Genomic DNA, 21,374 nt, shown 5'->3' with positions numbered 1-21,374 from the left:
TCCCGCCCCACGGCACGAGCACACACCAGACTCCCGCCCCCACGGCACGAGCACACACCAGACTCCCGCCCCACGGCACGAGCACACACCAGACTCCCGCCCCCACGGCACGAGCACACACCAGACTCCCGCCCCACGGTATGAGCACACACCAGACTCCCACCCCACGGCATGAGCACACACCAGGGATCGGATTGGGAACAGAAAGGCTGGTTATTGACTTTTACATATTTTATTATTTTAAAATGAAAAAAATACTAAAATGGCTGAGGGGGCTTAACTGGGGCTATGCAGATTTGTGACGGTACTGTAGCCCCCCTTAGCACCGTGCATGGACCACATTGTCCATGCACACCAGACTCCCACCCCACCGCACGAGCACACACCAGACTCCCACGGCACGAGCACACACCAGACTCCCGCCCCACGGCACGAGCACACACCAGACTCCCGCCCCACGGCACCAGCACACACCAGACTCCCGCCCCACGGCACGAGCACACACCAGACTCTCGCCCCACGGCACGAGCACACACCAGACTCCCGCCCCCACGGCACGAGCACACACCAGACTCCCGCCCCACGGCACGAGCACACACCAGACTCCTGCCCCACGGCACGAGCACACACCAGACTCCCGCCCCACGGCACGAGCACACACCAGACTCCTGCCCCACGGCACAAGCTCACACCAGACTCCAGCCCCACGGCACGAGCACACACCAGACTCCCGCCCCACGGCACAAGCACACACCAGACTCCCGCCCCACGGCACGAGCACACACCAGACTCCCGTCCCACGGCACGAGCACACACCAGACTCCCACCCCATGGCACGAGCACACACCAGACTCCCACCCCACGGCACGAGCACACACCAGACTCCCACCCCACGGCACGAGCACACACCAGACTCCCACCCCACCGCACGAGCACACACCAGACTCCCACGGCACGAGCACACACCAGACTCTCGCCCCACGGCACGAGCACACACCAGACTCCCGCCCCCACGGCACGAGCACACACCAGACTCCCGCCCCACGGCACGAGCACACACCAGACTCTCGCCCCACGGCACGAGCACACACCAGACTCCCACCCCACCGCACGAGCACACACCAGACTCCCACCCCACCGCACGAGCACACACCAGACTCCCACGGCACGAGCACACACCAGACTCCCGCCCCACGGCACGAGCACACACCAGACTCCCACCCCACCGCACGAGCACACACCAGACTCCCACGGCACGAGCACACACCAGACTCCCGCCCCACGGCACGAGCACACACCAGACTCCCGCCCCACGGCACGAGCACACACCAGACTCCCGCCCCACGGCACGAACACACACCAGACTCTCGCCCCATGGCACGGGCACACACCAGACTCCCGCCCCCACGGCACGAGCACACACCAGACTCCCGCCCCACGGCACGAGCACACACCAGACTCCCGCCCCACAGCACGAGCACACACCAGACTCCCACGGCATGAGCACACACCAGACTCCCGCCCCCACGGCACGAGCACACACCAGACTCCTGCCCCACGGCACGAGCTCACACCAGACTCCAGCCCCACGGCACGAGCACACACCAGACTCCCGCCCCACGGCACAAGCACACACCAGACTCCCGCCCCACGGCACGAGCACACACCAGACTCCCGTCCCACGGCACGAGCACACACCAGACTCCCACGGCACGAGCACACACCAGACTCCCACCCGACGGCACGAGCACACACCAGACTCCCACCCCACGGCACGAGCACACACTAGACTCCCACCCCATGGCACGAGCACACACCAGACTCCCACCCCACGGCACGAGCACACACCAGACTCCCACCCCACGGCACGAGCACACACCAGACTCCCACCCCACGGCACGAGCACACACCAGACTCCCACCCCACCGCACGAGCACACACCAGACTCCCACGGCACGAGCACACACCAGACTCCCGCCCCACGGCACGAGCACACACCAGACTCCCGCCCCACGGCACCAGCACACACCAGACTCCCGCCCCACGGCACGAGCACACACCAGACTCTCGCCCCACGGCACGAGCACACACCAGACTCCCGCCCCCATGGCACGAGCACACACCAGACTCCCGCCCCACGGCACGAGCACACACCAGACTCCCGCCCCACGGCACGAGCACACACCAGACTCCCGCCCCACGGCACGAGCACACACCAGACTCCCACGGCACGAGCACACACCAGACTCCCACCCGACGGCACGAGCACACACCAGACTCCCACCCCACGGCACGAGCACACACTAGACTCCCACCCCACGGCACGAGCACACACCAGACTCCCACCCCACGGCACGAGCACACACCAGACTCCCACCCCACGGCACGAGCACACACCAGACTCCCACCCCACCGCACGAGCACACACCAGACTCCCACGGCACGAGCACACACCAGACTCCCGCCCCACGGCACGAGCACACACCAGACTCCCGCCCCACGGCACCAGCACACACCAGACTCCCGCCCCACGGCACGAGCACACACCAGACTCCCGCCCCCACGGCACGAGCACACACCAGACTCCCGCCCCACGGCACGAGCACACACCAGACTCCCGCCCCCACGGCACGAGCACACACCAGACTCCCGCCCCACGGTATGAGCACACACCAGACTCCCACCCCACGGCATGAGCACACACCAGGGATCGGATTGGGAACAGAAAGGCTGGTTATTGACTTTTACATATTTTATTATTTTAAAATGAAAAAAATACTAAAATGGCTGAGGGGGCTTAACTGGGGCTATGCAGATTTGTGACGGTACTGTAGCCCCCCTTAGCACCGTGCATGGACCACATTGTCCATGCACACCAGACTCCCACCCCACCGCACGAGCACACACCAGACTCCCACGGCACGAGCACACACCAGACTCCCGCCCCACGGCACGAGCACACACCAGACTCCCGCCCCACGGCACCAGCACACACCAGACTCCCGCCCCACGGCACGAGCACACACCAGACTCTCGCCCCACGGCACGAGCACACACCAGACTCCCGCCCCCACGGCACGAGCACACACCAGACTCCCGCCCCACGGCACGAGCACACACCAGACTCCTGCCCCACGGCACGAGCACACACCAGACTCCCGCCCCACGGCACGAGCACACACCAGACTCCCGCCCCACGGCACGAGCACACACCAGACTCCCACCCCACCGCACGAGCACACACCAGACTCCCACCCCACCGCACGAGCACACACCAGACTCCCACGGCACGAGCACACACCAGACTCCCCCCCCCCCCCCCCACGGCACGAGCACACACCAGACTCCCGCCCCACGGCACGAGCACACACCAGACTCCCACGGCACGAGCTCACACCAGACTCCCGCCCCACGGCACGAGCACACACCAGACGCCCACCCCACGGCATGAGCACACACCAGACTCCCACCCCACGGTATGAGCACACACCAGACTCCCACCCCACGGCATGAGCACACACCAGGGATCGGATTGGGAACAGAAAGGCTGGTTATTGACTTTTACATATTTTATTATTTTAAAATGAAAAAAATACTAAAATGGCTGAGGGGGCTTAACTGGGGCTATGCAGATTTGTGACGGTACTGTAGCCCCCCTTAGCACCGTGCATGGACCACATTGTATAGTTAGTTTAAAGTTAGAGATATGTTGAAGATTTGTTGAAGCTGGATCAACACGAAACAGGAAATATAATCACCCATGAAACACAAGTGGGAAAAGGCTACCTAAGTATGATTCTCAATCAGAGACAACTAACGACTCCTGCCTCTGATTGAGAACCGTACCAGGCCAAACACATAAATACTACATAGAAAAAGGAACATAGACAACCCACCCAACTCACGCCCTGACCATACTAAAAGAAAGACATAACAAAAGAACTAAGGTCAGAACATGACAAAACTACTGTTATGTTTATGCTATAGTATGACGTTGTGTCACTAGACTTTGACCAGATATTATTGCATCCAAAGATCAACTGTACCTAGAACATAGATACAGAGACACTTGTCATCAGGAAGGTGCTCTCTCAGCACAACGGATAATATCTCAATGACTTGACATGTTCTGGTTGTGAATTCAGCCTACAAGGTAAGAATCTTCCCAGGGATTATTGTAAAGTGTGTAGGGACATTAAGTGTATGATATTGTCTTAGTATAGAGAATGACAGTAAAACACTCAGATCTAACAGTCCATTTCACCTGGGACAGGTACGTGACAGTTCAATCATACAAAATGGCGCTAACTGGGCGTAGGCAAGTCAAATGTAAAAACATCTCGTATTACAGGATTCGTATATCGTTGTTATTTTACCATTTGTAAAAATGTTAATGTGTCATCGTTCTAAATCATCTTTCCGAATATCAGAACATTTGTTGTTTTCATAATTACCAGATCTCCTGCTTCCTGTATAATTTGGTATTAAACCACTGAACATACCTTTCTTAACATTGTTATTATGAATTAAATGTAGTAATAGTATAATAATAGTATAATAATAGTATAATAATAGTATAATAATAGTATAATAATAGTATAGTAATAGTATAGCAATAGTATAATAATAGTATAATAATAGTATAGTAATAGTATAATAATAGTATAGTAATAGTATAATAATAGTATAATAATAGTATACTAATAGTATAGTAATAGTATAGTAATAGTATAATAATAGTATAATAATAGTATACTAATAGTATAATAATAGTATAATAATAGTATAATAATAGTATAGTAATAGTATAATAATAGTATAATAATAGCATAATAATAGTATAATAATAGTATATTAATAGTATAGTAATAGTATAATAATAGTATAATAATAGCATAATAATAGTATAATAATAGTATAATAATAGTATAGTAATAGTATAATAATAGTATAGTAATAGTATAATAATAGTATAATAATAGTATAGTAATAGTATAATAATAGTATAGTAATAGTATAATAATAGTATAATAATAGTATAGTAATAGTATAATAATAGTATAATAATAGTATAATAATAGTATAATAATAGTATACTAATAGTATAATAATAGTATAATAATAGTATAGTAATAGTATAATAATAGTATAGTAATAGTATAAAAATAGTATAATAATAGTATAATAATAGTATAATAATAGTATAATAATAGTATAGTAATAGTATAACAATAGTATAATAATAGTATAGTAATAGTATAATAATAGTATAATAATAGTATAGTAATAGTATAATAATAGTATAATAATAGTATAATAATAGTATAATAATAGTATAATAATAGTATAGTAATAGTATAATAATAGTATAATAATAGTATAATAATAGTATAGTAATAGTATAATAATAGTATAATAATAGTATAGTAATAGAATAGTAATAGTATAATAATAGTATACTAATAGTATAATAATAGTATAATAATAGTATAGTAATAGTATAATAATAGTATAGTAATAGTATAATAATAGTATAGTAATAGTATAATAATAGTATAATAATAGTATAATAATAGTATAATAATAGTATAATAATAGTATAATAATAGTATAGTAATAGTATAATAATAGTATAATAATAGTATAGTAATAGTATAATAATAGTATAATAATAGTATAATAATAGTATAGTAATAGTATAGTAATAGTATACTAATAGTATAATAATAGTATAATAATAGTATAATAATAGTATAATAATAGTATAATAATAGCATAGTAATAGCATACCTGTTGAATAAAGCATCACACTAGAATGAGTGAAATGATTAACAGAGAAAGTGAGATGTTATTATCAATAGTTTCTCTACATGGAGAAGAGGAGAAACATATCAGTCACCACTACATGTTCATGTGATGCATTAAATCACCTGACTGTTTGGATGTGTCTGTCAGTAAATGTTTAATTTCTAAGAGATAATTAATAAAAGAGAATAATTTAACTTCAATAATTATTTGTCACTGTGTTAACCACAACCAACATGTTGGATCTCTGTTTAGGGGTCAGTGCTCTGAAATGAGTCTCTCTGGGGAGAGAGAGGAGGGGGTCCCTGCCTCTAAAATGAGTCTCTCTGGGGAACATGACACCAAAGCTAAGAGGTGAGATGACAATGTTGTTTAAGAACTTATAAAGATTTTATTTCTAAAACGTTATATTTCACATTCATCATTTTTCATCAGAAATGATTTCTTATGGGTACGTTCATGTGTCTGTAAAATACTATTGTTCTGAGAATGTTTGTTTCGCAAAATGCTATATAGCTGGAATGAAATGTTTGTATCCTGTATATTTGACTGTGATATGTGGTTGTCTCACCAGCACACACACACACACACACACACACACGCACACACACACGCACACACACGAATCATTTTGCCTCCTGTTAATTATTGCCTAATATGTTGGCATGCATAACCTTATTGTTTTGACTAGTTCTGATCGTTGTTACAAGCTGAATTCTGACAATATAAACCGTTTTATCAACACACTCTTCACTCCTGTTTAAACCAAACAGGTTATATCTTGCTTAATATACGGAATCTCTGAAAGTTCTATATAGAATCCCTTTTACAGGGTTCTTTGATCAGAACTCTAGAGGTTCTTCTTCACTGAACCAAAATGGTTCCATATAGAACCCTCCATGGTGCCATGTATGAGTTATGGCTACTACTATTAAAGAGTAACATTTTTAGCTAAGAATATAATTTATAGTTTTTAGCTAAGAATATAATTTATAGGAAAAACGGAATGGAGGAAAAGTCACAATATTAGTTAAAAATTATCTTTAGAAATAGCAGTGCTGGGGGATTTGGAAAGCCATAGTCAGTCAATCAACAATAGAATAATACTCTTTTGAAAAATATGTATCTTTAACTTACAGTCTGTGGATACTATGAGACTAGAAAGGTTCAAATCCATGTACGACTCACAACACAGTTGAATAATATATGCCAGGTGGAAATCAAGAGGATGTTCTACAGAGACAGGTGGACTGGGCTGAGAGGAGCAGAGGGGCGGGATTAAAATAGCTCATGATGGGTAATAGTCATTACTGTAAACATTATAGATGTTATTACTGTAAACACTATAGATGTCATTACTGTAAACACTATAGATGTCATTACTGTAAACACCATAGATGTCATTACTGTAAACATTATAGATGTCATTACTGTAAACACTATAGATGTCATTACTGTAAACACTATAGATGTCATTACTGTAAACACTATAGATGTCATTACTGTAAACACTATAGATGTCATTACTGAAAACGTTATAGATATCATTACTGTAAACACTATAGATGTCATTACTGTAAACACTATAGATGTCATTACTGTAAACACTATAGATATCATTACTGTAAACACTATAGATGTCATTACTGTAAACACTATAGATGTCATTACTGTAAACACTATAGATGTCATTACTGAAAACGTTATAGATATCATTACTGTAAACACTATAGATGTCATTACTGTAAACACTATAGATGTCATTACTGTAAACACTATAGATGTCATTACTGTAAACACTATAGATGTCATTACTGTAAACACTATATATGTCATTACTGTAAACACTATAGATGTCATTACTGTAAACACTATAGATGTCATTACTGTAAACACTATAGATGTCAGAGTACTATCTATCCAAATGTAATGTGGCAGCAGGGTAGCCTAGTGGTTAGAGCGTTGGACTAGACTAGTAACCGAAATGTTGCATGTTCAAACCCCCTGAGCTGACAAGGTACAAATATGTCGTTCTGCCCCTGAACAGGCAGTTAACCCACTAGGCTGTCATTGAAAATAAGAATTTGTTCTTAACTGACTTGCCTAGTTAATAAAATGTTTTTTTTAAATTATATAAATAGTGACTGTGTATTGGGGGGTAGAATTGATCTTCATTATATGCAAACACACTGTTGTCCAGGGAGGCATCTCTTTGTTTGAATGATGGCCCACGTCAACTCTGGATGACTTCTTTACAGTACAGTACAGTACAACTGTGTTCATTGGTTACAGAAAACAACAGCAATGTGTGTTCTGCTCTGTTCTCAACCCCCCAAACAGCAGACCTCACACATACATTTGAGACGACCACAGGTACAACCTCAGTGCAGCTCCCCTGGATGGAGAGCATATTGTTGGGTTAGGGGCTTGCTCAATGGCCCAACACAAGGGGATTGTTTTGAGGATGTGAACACAGCAGCCCTCCAGTGGTCATATCAATTCTGCCCGTATTTTCCAGCTACTGGCCCGCGATTCAAACCGAATAACTTTTCGGCCGCAGGTCCAACGCCTGCCAAAGCTCCATCTGATTTGCCGCTGGGCAACAACCTGAGTTAATCTGCCAAAATGAAGCCAAAGTGCTATGCAGACATGATTATTATGATGTAGAACAACAACTTACATGCAGTTATCAGCAGCAGCCACAAGAGAGAGCCTCTGATAGTTCTGGGTCACTGCCAGACTGAGCAGAACATAGATACTGTGTTAAAAGTCATCTAATGATTAACTAGGCTATTGAACATTTCTTCAAGTGCAGTCGCAACAACCGTCAAGCGCTATGATGAAACTGGCTCTCATGAGGACCGCCACAGGAAAGCAAGACCCAGAGTTACCTCTGCTGCAGAGGATAAGTTCATTAGAGTAACCAGCCTCAGATTGCAGCCCAAATAAATGCTTCATAGAGTTCAAGTAACAGACGCATCTCAACATCAACTGTTCCGAGGAGACTACATGAATCAGGCCTTCATCGTCAAATTGCTGCAAAGAAACCATTACTAAAGGACACCAATAAGAAGAAGAGATTTGCTTGGGCACACAAACACGAGCAATGGATATTAGACCGGTGGAAATCTGTCCTTTGGTCTGATGAGGCCAAGTATTAGGTTTTTGGTTCCAACCGCCGTGTGTTTTTCAACAGGACAATGACCCAACACACCTCCAGGCTGTGTAAGGGCTATTTGACCAAAAAGGAGGGTGATGGAGTGCTGCATCAGATGATCTGGCCTCCACAATCCCCAGACCTCAACCAAATTGAGATGGTTTGGGATGAGTTGGATCACAAAGTAAAGGAAAAGCAGCCAAAAAGTGCTCAGCATATGTGGGAACTTGAGAGAATGCCAAGAGTGTGCAAAGCTGTCATCAAGTTAAATTTGTGGCTACAAGTCAAAAGGGATCTCCATCCTTATGTAGTACTCTGGGGTTCTGATCTATGCCATCAAGTGCTGCTTTTAGTTTTAGACTATTGGAAAAGCTTTCCAGGTGAAGCTGGTTGAGAGAATGCCAAGAATGTGCAAAGCTGTCATTAAGGCAACGGGTGGCTACTTTGAAGAATGTATTTTTGATTTGTTTATGACTTTTTTTGGTTACTATATGATTCCATGTGTGTTATTTCATAGTGTTGATGTCTTCACTATTATTCACTATTATTCTACAAAAATAGTCAAATAAACAGGAATGAGTAGATGTGTACAAACTATGGACTGGTACTATATATATATATATATATCTCTTCTCATTTAATTTGGTTTACTTTTGTCCTCACAGGTCTTAACCTACAGAAGGAATGTATTATGTTGTAGATACTTTAGTCTGGGTAAACCATGTGATTCTATGTTTAGCAGAGATCTTCTGTGTATAAAGTGACGAGGGAGGGCTTAAAAACATTTAAAGACTCACTTAGCTGTTGTACGAGTTGTCTGAGGCAGGCGTTAGATTATGAGCGTTTTCAACTGCATCATTAATAACGATGGTTTTGGGAAACAGCTCTGTTACGAATTCTCTGCGGGTGACTGTTATCAGCACCTCACAACCCCAAGCAGTCCACTCCACTCCTCTCCCCATCCCCCACAACTGGAGCCTGAGAGTCTGTGACAGGCCTGGGGAAATATTGTCCATGGAGATCCACATTAGAATATATTTTTGCCATCGCGGGCCAGAATCAAATTACAGGATTATACATCATGTTTATGACTGTGTTGACAGATATAGTTGAAGTTGGAAGTTGGAGTCATTAAAACTAGTTTTTCAACCACTCCACAAATTTCTTGTTAACAAACTATAGTTTGGGCAAGTTGGTTAGGACATCTACTTTGTTCATGACACAAGTAATTTTTCCAACAATTGTTTACAGACAGATTATTTCACTTATAATTCACTGTATCACCATTCCAGTGGGTCAGAAGTTTACATACACTAAGTTGACTGTGCCTTTAAACAGCTTGGAACATTCCAGAAAATTATGTCATGGCTTTAGAAGCTTCTGATAGGCTAATTGACATCATTTGAATCAATTGGAGGTGAGTGAAATAATCTGTCTGTAAACAATTGTTGAAAAAAATGACTTGTGTCATGCACAAAGTAGATGTCCTAACCGACTTGCCAAAACTATAGTTTGTTAAAACAAGAAATATGTGGAGTGGTTGAAAAACGATTTTTAATGACTACAACCTAAGTGTATTTAAACTTCCGACTTCAACTGTAGGTTGACCCAAACAGTACAAACATCTTCTTCTGAGCATGACTCCTAATCTTTGGAAGGTTTTGTTCATCGAGAGATGCATAGAACCTCGTCAGTGGCATTGTTTTGAATCACTGCATCAGACAGAAGATCGATAAGCTCAAGTTGCAGGTCAGTGGGAGCGTTATCCACATTCAAGGTGAAAGGAGAGGAAACCAACAGCAGTGATGTATACTTCTCCTGCTGGTCATCTGATAGGGAACAGACTTGTAGTGTCGGAAGGTGCGTGAGATTGTTAGCTTCTACTTGGCGGGTCAGGAGGAGTCATTTTCCCTTGAAGGCTTTGGCAAGGCTGTACATCTGATGTGCAAAAAAGCCCTTCCCTAGTAGTTTGGAATTCAGTTCGTTCATGAGGGCCATGATGTCCAGGGTGAAGGCCAAATCAGCCAACCATTCTTTATCTTGCAGTTGAGGGAAATCCACATAGATTTTGCTCTTATGAAGTTTACAAGTTTAGTGACTGTATACACAACATGGCTAATTTTCAGAACACATTTACCGAGCACCTCCTGATGAATAATGTAATGCAGGAAAATCATTTTCTGATCTGGGTTCAGCTCAGCTACTTGATCTTGTATCCTTTTCAAAAGGACAATGTTTTTCCTGTCAAGTTTGGGCATCCATCAGTGGTCACACTGGATAACTTTTCAAAACTCAGTCCCAGCTTTGCCACACACTCATTAACCTCCTCCAATAAATCTTTCCCTGTGGTTGTGCTCTTCATTGACTGCACTGAAGCTCCTCTGTCATTTCTAAGTCTGGGGTTATGACCTCGTAAGAATATCAACAACTGCACCGTGTCACGTGCATCACTGCTCTCATCCAGGGCCAAGGAGAAATAGGTGAAATCCTTTACCTTGTCTTTCAACTGTCGTTCCATATTCTCTGCCATGTCCTCAACACGCCGTGTCACTGTTCGTCTTGACAGGGAAACATTTTTGTGGAAAAGTTTTGCTGCAGAGTCAATTAAACATTATTTTATGAATTCGCCCTCAGTGAATGGCTTGCTATGTTTAGCAATTTTGTGGGACAGTACATAGCTAGCTCTTGATTACGTCATTTGCTGAATGCGGTTTTGTGAAATGTCCTTGCTTCTTTTGCAACTGGGAAAGCAACTCTTTCGATGCACTTGCCTTCTGTGTGATCACACTCTCTGCAGCCGATGTGAGTAAGAACTTTAAACAAGCCAACATTCACAAGGCCGCGGGGCCAGGTGGATTACCAGGACGTGTACTGTGAGCATGTGCTGACCAACTGGCAAGTGTTTTCACTGACATTTTCAACCTGTCCCTGACTGAGTTTGTAATACCAACATGTTTCAAGCAGACCACCATAGTCCCTGTGCCCAAGAACGCTAGGTGACCTGCCTAAATGACTACCGACCCGTAGCACTCACGTCTGTAGCTATGAAGTGCTATGAAAGGCTGGTCATGTCTCACATCAACACCATTATCCCAGAAACCTTAGACCCACTCCAAGTTGCATACCTCACCAACAGATCCACAGATGATGCCATCTCTATTGCACTCCACACTGCCCTTTCCCACCTGGACAAAAGGAACACCTATTTGAGAATGCTATTCGTTGACGACAGTTCAGCGTTCAACATCATAGTGCCCTCAAAGCTCATCACTAATCTAAGAACTCGGGGACTAAACACCTCCCTCTGCAACTGGATCCTGTACTTCCTGATGGGCCGCCCCCAGGGGGTGAGGGTAGGTAACAACACAACTGTCACGCTGATCCTCAACACGGGGGCCCCTCAGGGGTGCGTGCTCAGTCCACGCCTGTACTCCTTGTTCACTCATGACTGCACGGCCAGGCACGACTCCAACACCATCATTAAGTTTCCTGATGATGCTACAATGGTAGGTCTGATCACCAACAACGACGAAACAGCATATAGGGAGGAGGTCAGAGACCTGGCCGAGTGGTGCCAGGACAACAACCTCTCTCTCAACGTGATCAAGACTAAGAAGATGATTGTGGACTACAGTTAAATGAGGTCCGAGCACGCCCCCATTCTCATCGACAGGGCTGTAGTGTAGCAGGTTGAGAGCTTCAAGTTCCTTGGTGTCCACATCAACAAACTAGAATGGTCCAAGCACACCAAGACAGTTGTGAAGAGGACACCACAATACCTATTCCCCCTCAGGAGACTGAAAACGTTTGGCATGGGTCCTCAGATCCTCAAAAGGTTCTACAGCTGCACCATCGAGAGCATCCTGATGGGTTGTATCACTGCCTGGTATGGCAACTGCTCGGCCTCCGACCGCAAGGCGCTACAGAGGGTAGTACATCACTGGGGCTGAGCTTCGTGCCGTCCAGGACCTCTATACCAGGCGGTGTCAGAGGAAGGCCCTAAAAATTGTGACTCCAGCCACCCTAGTCATAGAATGTTCTCTCTGCTACCGCACGGCAAGCAGTACCGGAGCTCCAAATCTAGAGTGCCAAGTCTAAGTCCAAGAGGCTTCTAAAACAGCTTCTACTCCCAAGCCTTTAGACTGCTGAACATCTAATCAATTGGATACACAGACTATTTGAATTGCACCCCCCTTTTATGTTTCTGCAGTCTAGGCAGAGACCGGTGTCAGAAGAAGGCCCTAAAATTTGTCAAAGATTCCAGCCACCGTAGTCATAGACTGTTCTCTGCTACCGCACGGCAAACCGTACCGGAGAGCCAAGTCTAAGTCCAAGAGGCTTCTAAAACAGCTTCTACTCCCAAGCCTTTAGACTGCTGAACATCTAATCAATTGGATACCCAGACTATTTGAATTGCACCCCCCTTTTATGTTTCTGCTTCTATCTGTTATAAGCCCCTTTAATAACTCTACCCACATCTATAGATTACCTCAATTACCTCGACTAACCGGTGTCCCCGCACACTGACTCTGTACTGGTACCTACAGTATATAGCCTCGGTATTTTTTTTTTTTTGCTCTTTAGTTACTTGTTACTTTGATTTCTTTTTTTTGGGGTGGTAGGGTATTTTTATTAAAACTGCATTAATGGTTAAGGGCTTGTAAGTAAGCATCTCACTGTAAGGTGTATTGGCGCCTATGACAAATCAAATTTGATTTGTGAAACCGGGCCCTGGATAAGAGCATCTGCTGAATGACTAAAATGTAGAATGTAAATATTTTACAAAGTGTACTGTATTGAATTTGTATTTTTAAGTATAGAAAAATGTATGTAAAAAAATAAAAAATATGTACAATAATAAAAAAATAAATAATTGCACAGTTCTTTACTAAAAATGTAGTTATTTGTTACATTTGACTGTATAAAACCAAGCAGTACTACTTATTTCTCTAAGAGTGAGGCAGATTTTTAGCATTTAGCAAAAAAAAAATATATTTGTCTCTGAAATGAAACAATCAAGTAATAGATTTTAAACAAACACATGTCTGTCATTGAACAACCCCATGCCAAGGCAAGATAGTGAAAAAACACACCAATCTCATTCATATTTTACTTTAACAAAAAGCTAATTTACCCACATTTCTGAAAATGGATATATAGTGCATTTGAAAAGTATTCAGACCCCTTGACATTTTCCACATTTTGTTACATTACTGCCTTCTTCAAAAATTGATTAAATTGTTGTTTTTTTCTCTCTCAACAATCTACACACAATACCTCATAATGACAAAGCAAAAACAGTTGAAGAACTGTTTGCAAATGTATTTAAAAAAACCCTGAAATATCACATTTACATAAGTATTCAGACCCTTTCCGAATGCACTGTATAGCGATTTTGGAATGAAACTCTTGTTTCCCCAACTGAGCTTAGAGTAGATGAAGAGACGTAATGTTTGTCTCTGTTGTGTTGAAGTCCAATCAAGCAGGAGAGACCAGCCTCCCCTGTACCCAGCTGTGTGTCCATGAAGAGTGACCAGTCTATGGAACTACCTATAGTGTTCAGAGAGGGAGACTTTTCTACTGAACAAAGGTAAAAAGAACTCATGGGTCCTGGTCAGTGAGTTAAACAACACTGTCTCTAGTCATTTCTCCTCTCCCATTTTCCCATTTCTGTTTGTTGTTTTCATAATCCATAGGCAAATAGTTTTTTCCATTTTCATAGTCCTAAAATGATATTAAACATTCCCTCCCTGTGTGTGTGTGTGTGCACTCCTTGGATGTTTTGTCCACAGAAACCATCAGGAGAGATCAGAGTCAGACATTCTCAGTGGTCAGTCTTTCCAAAGTCAGCAAACAGACCTGGACTCCATATTCAGTGTATGTGGTCCTGTTATGTACATTTGTTTTTGTTTACCTCCAGTAAAGTTGATCTGTCAATCATTAATTTGTGTGTTAATGAGAAAGCATTTATCTTGCTTAACTTATTTACTTAACCTATTTCAGTTGCTTGAAGAAAATATTATCACATTTGTGAAGAACGAGCTGAAGATGTTCAAGAGGATTCTGAGACCAGAACTCCCACAAGGCTTTGAGAGTCAGAAGCAGGAAGTGGTGGATGCTGAAGATGAGAAGCATGAGAGCAGTGCCAGAGAGGGGGCTCTGAAGATCACACTGCACGTCCTGAGGAAAATGAACCAGAAGGAGCTTGCTGACACACTGGAGAAAAGTAAGAGCTGTCTGCCTCATGTTGAATGCTGTTTTATAACAAACATTAAAAGCTGAATCTAAAGTACAGGGAGAGCGAGAGTTCTCCCTGTAAAAACAAAAAATATTTGATGTTTTACTAGGCAAGTTGACTGAACACATTCTCATTTACAGCATTTATACATGCAGTTATCAATTATTATTATTATGTACAACTTTCTAACACAGTCCTACAATACTGTATTAAAAAAGACGCATTAAAACAGACAAAATATTTATATTTTCTGTGTAATTTCTTCATTCAGATGAGCTTGCTGTGATTTGCCAACGTGAACTCAAATCTAATCTAAAGAAGAAGTTTCAATGTGTATTTGAGGGGATCGCTAAACAAGGAAACCCAACACTTCTCAATAAGATCTACACAGAGCTCTACATCACAGAGGGTGGAACAGGAGAGGTCAATAATGAACATGAGCTGAGACAGATTGAGACAACAAACAGGAAACAAGCAAGACCAGAGACTGCAATCAAATGTAACGACATCTTCAAACCCTTAACTGGACAAGACAAACTTATCAGAACTGTGCTGACAAAGGGAGTTGCTGGCATTGGAAAAACAGTCTCTGTGCAGAAGTTCATTCTGGATTGGGCTGAAGGAAAAGCAAATCAGGATGTCCAATTTGTTTTTTCATTCCCTTTTCGGGAGCTAAATTTGATGAAAGAGATAAAACACACTTTGATTGAACTTCTCAATCACTTCTCAATGGAAATCAAAGAATCAAGAATCTCCAACTACGACAAGTACAAAGTTCTGTTCATCTTTGATGGTCTGGATGAGTGCCGACTGCCACTAGACTTCCAGAACAACAAGATCTGTTGTGACGTCACAGAGTCAACCTCAGTGGATGTTCTGCTGACAAATCTCATCAAGGGAAATCTGCTTCCCTCTGCTCTCCTCTGGATAACTACCCGACCTGCAGCAGCCAATAAGATCCCTTCAGGTTGTGTTGACCAGGTGACAGAGGTACGAGGGTTCAATGACCCACAGAAGGAGGAGTACTTCAGGAAGAGATTCAGTGATGAGGACCTGGCCAGCAGAATCATCTCACACATAAAGACATCAAGGAGCCTCCACATCATGTGCCACATTCCAGTCTTCTGTTGGATTTCTGCAACAGTCCTTAAAGACATGCTGAAACATAAGAGAGAAGAGATGCCCAAGACTCTGACTGAGATGTACACACACCTTGTGGTGTTTCATACCAAACAGAAGAACGAAAAGTATCTTGGGAAAGAAGAGACAGGTCCACACTGGAATAAAGAGAGCATTCTGTCACTGGGAAAACTGGCTTTTCAACAGCTTGTGAATGGCAATCTGATTTTCTATGAAGAAGACCTGAAAGAGGCTGGCATTGATGTCAATGAAGCCTCAGTGTACTCAGGATTGTGCACACAGCTCTTTAAAGAGGAATGTGGGCTGGTCCAGGACAATGTGTACTGCTTCGTGCATCTGAGCATTCAGGAGTTTCTGGCTGCTGTATATGTGTTCCTTTCATTCAGCAACAACAATGAGAATCTAATGGCCAATCCGCAATCAACGTCCAGGAACCTTTTTGCACTTTTCAGAAACAAGCCTGGAGTTACTGTCTACAAGAGTGCTGTGGATAAAGCATTACAAAGTGAGACGGGAAACCTGGACCTTTTCCTCCGCTTCCTTCTGGGTCTCTCACTGGAGTCCAATCAGAAGCACTTACGAGGTCTACTGACAACAACAAGTAGCAGCTCACAGAGCCATGAAGAAACAGTCAATTACATCAAGGAGAGGATCAGGGACAGTCCATCTCCAGAGAGGTGCATCAATCTGTTCTACTGTCTGAATGAACTGAATGACCATTCTCTAGTGGAGGAGATCCAACGCTACCTGAGATCAGGAAGTGTCTCCAGTGATGAACTCTTACCTGCACAGTGGTCAGCTCTGGTCTTTGTGTTGCTGACTTCAGAAAAGGAGCTGGATGTGTTTGACCTGAAGAAATACTCCAGATCAGAGGAAGGTCTTCTGAGGCTGCTCCCAGTTGTCAAAGTCTCCAGAACTGCTCTGTGAGTACATCAAATACATTTAAGTGCTAATGATCTGGAAGAACTATTCAGTTTAGAGAATAATCTGTATTATTGAATAACATATTGAATCAGTGCATTGGTGTTCACATTAGTATAACAAAATGACCATACAATTCTAAGAGACAGAAGATGAATCTATATGTTGTTTGAGAGAATAAACCAAATGCTTTTGCCATTGTCCTTCTACACTACTGGTGTTAAATGAACAGTGTGTTTGTGAAATCATGATGATCTCTCTGTCAGGCTGTCAGGCTGTGGAGTCACAGAGGAAGGCTGTGCTTCTCTGGTCTCAGCTCTGGAGTCAAACCCCTCACACCTGAGAGAGCTGGACCTGAGTAACAATGACCTGAAGGATTCAGGAGTGAAGCTGCTCTCTGCTGGACTGGGGAATCCCCACTGTAAACTGGAGACTCTGAGGTCAGTGTTCCTGTAGTTGGTCAACAAGTGATAACTGTTCACCAGATCCACATGTGTTTACCAGACACATAGTCCACATCATATGTGTGTTTACAGTGAAGTTTACAGTTTTAAATTTGGTGCTATGCTCCAGCGTTTTGGATTTGAGATCAAAAGTTTAATATTAGGTGACAGTACAGAATGTCACCTTTAATTAGAGGTTAATGGTGAGAGGTTAGTATGTTTTGTTGTAGCCTCTGTAACTTTCTCACTCGTTATTATTAATGATTCATTCATGATTTTTCTTAATCATGGCAGTCACAGGCTTGACGTAGTTATTGTTGGCCAGGAAAATGGTACCAAATACTATACTTTTGACTACTTTAATACACTATAAGTGAATTGGTCAGAATATTATGACTTCGTAAAATGGGGGAACTAGATACATAAAGATACCTCAGTTCTTAACAGTAACACAGATATGTATGAAAATAGACTCAGCATTATAGACTGACCAGTAGACTGACCAGTAGACTGACCAGTAGACTGAACTAGTAGACTGACCAGTAGACTGAACCAGTAGACTGACCAGTAGACTGAACCAGTAGACTGAACCAGTAGACTGACCAGTAGACTGACCAGTAGACTGAACCAGTAGACTGACCAGTAGACTGAACCAGTAGACTGACCAGTAGACTGAACCAGTAGACTGACCAGTAGACTGAACCAGTAGACTGACCAGTAGACTGAACAGTAGACTGAACCAGTAGACTGACCAGTAGACTGACCAGTAGACTGAACCAGTAGACTGACCAGTAGACTGAACCAGTAGACTGACCAGTAGACTGACCAGACCAGTTTAAGAATAAGTATCAGTCAGAAGACAGACAGTGAGGTGTCAGACTTAGATTTTATTGAGTATACAGTCCACACCATATCTATTTAGACAGTGAGGAATCAGATTTAGATTGTATTGAGTATACAGTCCACACCATATCTATTTAGACAGTGAGGAATCAGATTTAGATTGTATTGAGTATACAGTTCACACCATATATATTTTGACAGTGACGCTAACATTTTAAATGTGGCTCTATACTCCAGAATTTTGGATTTGAGATCAAATGTTTTTTGAGGTGCCAGTACACTCAAATTTTCATACAAACCATTTTTCTCTCTAGAAGCAATATTATGATCATTTATAATAATGATACATTCATTTATTAATAAATAAAAAAGAATAGCAGTGTGGTTTTAATATGATTTGACTCTTTTCAGGCTGTCAGGATGTCTAGTCACAGAGAAAGGCTGTGCTTCTCTGGTCTCAGCTCTGAAGTCAAACCCCTCAAACCTGAGAGAGCTGGATCTTAGTAACAATGACCTGAGGGATTCAGGAGTGAAGCTGCTCTCTGCTGGACTGGGGAATCCCCACTGTAAACTGGAGACTCTGAGGTCAGTATTCCTGTAGTTGGTCAACAAGTGATAACTGTTCACCAGATCCACATGTGTTTACCAGGCACACATAGTCCACATCATATGTGTTCGGACAGTGACGCTTACAGTTTTCAAATGTATTCTATACTCCAGCAATTTAGATTTGAGAAAACAGTTTAATATTAGGTGACAGTACAGAATGTCACATTTTAATTAGAGGTTAATGGTGAGAGGTTAGTATGTTTAGTTGTAGCCTCTGTTACTCTCTCACTCATTATTATTCGTGATTCATTCATGATCTTTCTCAATCATGGCAGTGACAAGCTTGATGTAGTCATCGCGTTCAAATAATATGGGACCAAATACTATATTTCTGACTACTTTAATACACATTCATTCATTTATGAATAGATATGGCAGGTTAAAAAATATACACTGCCACTTTTTTCACCACCAAAGAATATCAGTGTGGTTTTAATATGATGTTACTCTTTGCAGACTCTCAGGCTGTCTAGTCACAGAGGAAGGCTGTGCTTCTCTGGTCTCAGCTCTGAGGTCAAACCCCTCACACCTGAGAGAGCTGGACCTGAGCTACAATCACCCAGGAGACTCAGGAGTCAGACTGCTCTCTGCTGGACTGGAGGATCCACACTGCAGACTGGAGAAACTCAAGTATTAAGAGGGTTTATGTCAATGTTCATATCAGACATGTTTCAATTATCAGGCTAGTTAAGACAAACATTCTTACCACCTGTGTGTGTGTGTGTGTGTGTGTGTGTGTGTGTGTGTGTGTGTGTGTGTGTGTGTGTGTGTGTGTGTGTGTGTGTGTGTGTGTGTGTGTGTGTGTGTGTGTGTGTGTGTGTGTGTGTGTGTGTGTGTGTGTGTGTGTGAGGTGACGTGTATCACTCAATGACTGTCTGTTCTGCTTACCGCTACAGTGTGGAACATGGTGGAGAGTACGCAATGAAACCTGGCCTTAGAAAATGTGAGTGTTGACTACTGTGAAGAATATGACTAAGAAAATGTCTTAATTCAAGTTAAGTCAAAGACCACCATCATTACTGACTTGGTCATATTAAATATCAGCTGTAGTTCTACAGAAGCAGAAATGAGGGACACCAAAGTTTAGAAAGAGTTGCTTTGACTATGTTTGTGTCTGTGTATGTTTGTGGTGTGTTCTTGTTACATTAGCAATGTGTGTGTGTTCATGCATACATGAAGGTGTGTGTGTGTGTGTGTGTGTGTGTGTGTGTGTGTGTGTGTGTGTTCAGGATGTGAGTGTGTGTTCATCAATGCGTACAGGTGTTTGAGTATGTGTGTAATTAATGTGAATAGGTGTGTTTTATATTACCATACAGTATAACATATGATCATTCAACAAGTCTCAAGTTACCTTAACTTCTCCTTTTGATTTCTAATATTGTGTCTGGTTTCATCCATCAGATGCCTGTGATCTCACACTGGACCCAAACACAGTAAACAGACTCCTCTCTCTGTCTGAGGATAACAGAAAGGTGACATGGAGGACAGAGGAGCAGCCGTATCCTGATCACCCAGAGAGATTTGACTACAGGAAGCAGGTGCTGTGTAGAGAGGGTCAGACTGGGTGCTGTTACTGGGAGGTAGAGTGGAGTGGGAGAAGGGCTGCTATAGGAGTGACATATAAAGGAATCAGCAGGAGAGGAGAGGGTGAGGACAGTCTGATTGGATGGAATGACAAGTCCTGGAGTCTGGTCTGCTCTGACAACCTTTACACGGTATGGCACAATACTAATTCCACTACCATAAACATCCCCTCCTCCAGCTCCCACAGAGTAGGAGTGTATCTGGACTGGCCAGCCAGCACTCTGTCGTTCTACAGAGTCTCCTCTGACACACTGACCCACCTGTACACATATCACACCACATTCACTGAGCCCCTCTATCCAGGGTTTCTGGTTTATGACTCCTCGGTGTCCCTGTGTCACGAGGTCCCTGTGTCAAACACAACTTGGACCTGCTGACGTCATCTGAGCGCGACTTGTGTTTGTTGTTGGGAGCTGAAAGCTGAACGAGAGGTTTATTGTTTTTGTAAAGCTGACCGTGTTTTTATATTATATTAATTTATGATCCTGCAGCACTGTTGGGCTTAGTTTCTGTGAGTGCTGCTGTCTGTCCCGGTATCCTGCAGCACTGTTGGGCTTAGTGTCTGTGAGTGCTGCTGTCTGTCCCGGTATCCTGCAGCACTGTTGGGCTTAGTTGCTGTGAGTGCTGCTGTCTG

The 21,374-nt window shown here is 43.3% G+C and overlaps 1 protein-coding gene across 1 annotated transcript; it reads left to right on the top strand.

Annotated features, from left to right (window-relative positions):
• Window positions 1–6,076: 6,076 nt before the first annotated feature.
• Window positions 6,077–21,374, top strand: LOC139421587 (NLR family CARD domain-containing protein 3-like). Its single transcript, XM_071172631.1, has 9 exons — window positions 6,077–6,159; window positions 14,436–14,552; window positions 14,770–14,839; window positions 14,966–15,188; window positions 15,466–17,263; window positions 17,528–17,701; window positions 19,613–19,786; window positions 20,053–20,099; window positions 20,558–21,374. Exons 1-9 carry the CDS (start codon window positions 6,077–6,079, stop codon window positions 21,115–21,117), a joined length of 3,246 nt encoding a protein of 1,081 aa, XP_071028732.1. The 3' UTR covers window positions 21,118–21,374.

The sequence above is a fragment of the Oncorhynchus clarkii genome, chromosome 12, assembly GCF_045791955.1.
Source record: "Oncorhynchus clarkii lewisi isolate Uvic-CL-2024 chromosome 12, UVic_Ocla_1.0, whole genome shotgun sequence".
Taxonomy (NCBI): Eukaryota; Metazoa; Chordata; class Actinopteri; order Salmoniformes; family Salmonidae; genus Oncorhynchus; species Oncorhynchus clarkii.
This window is presented reverse-complemented; position numbering and strand designations above follow the sequence as displayed.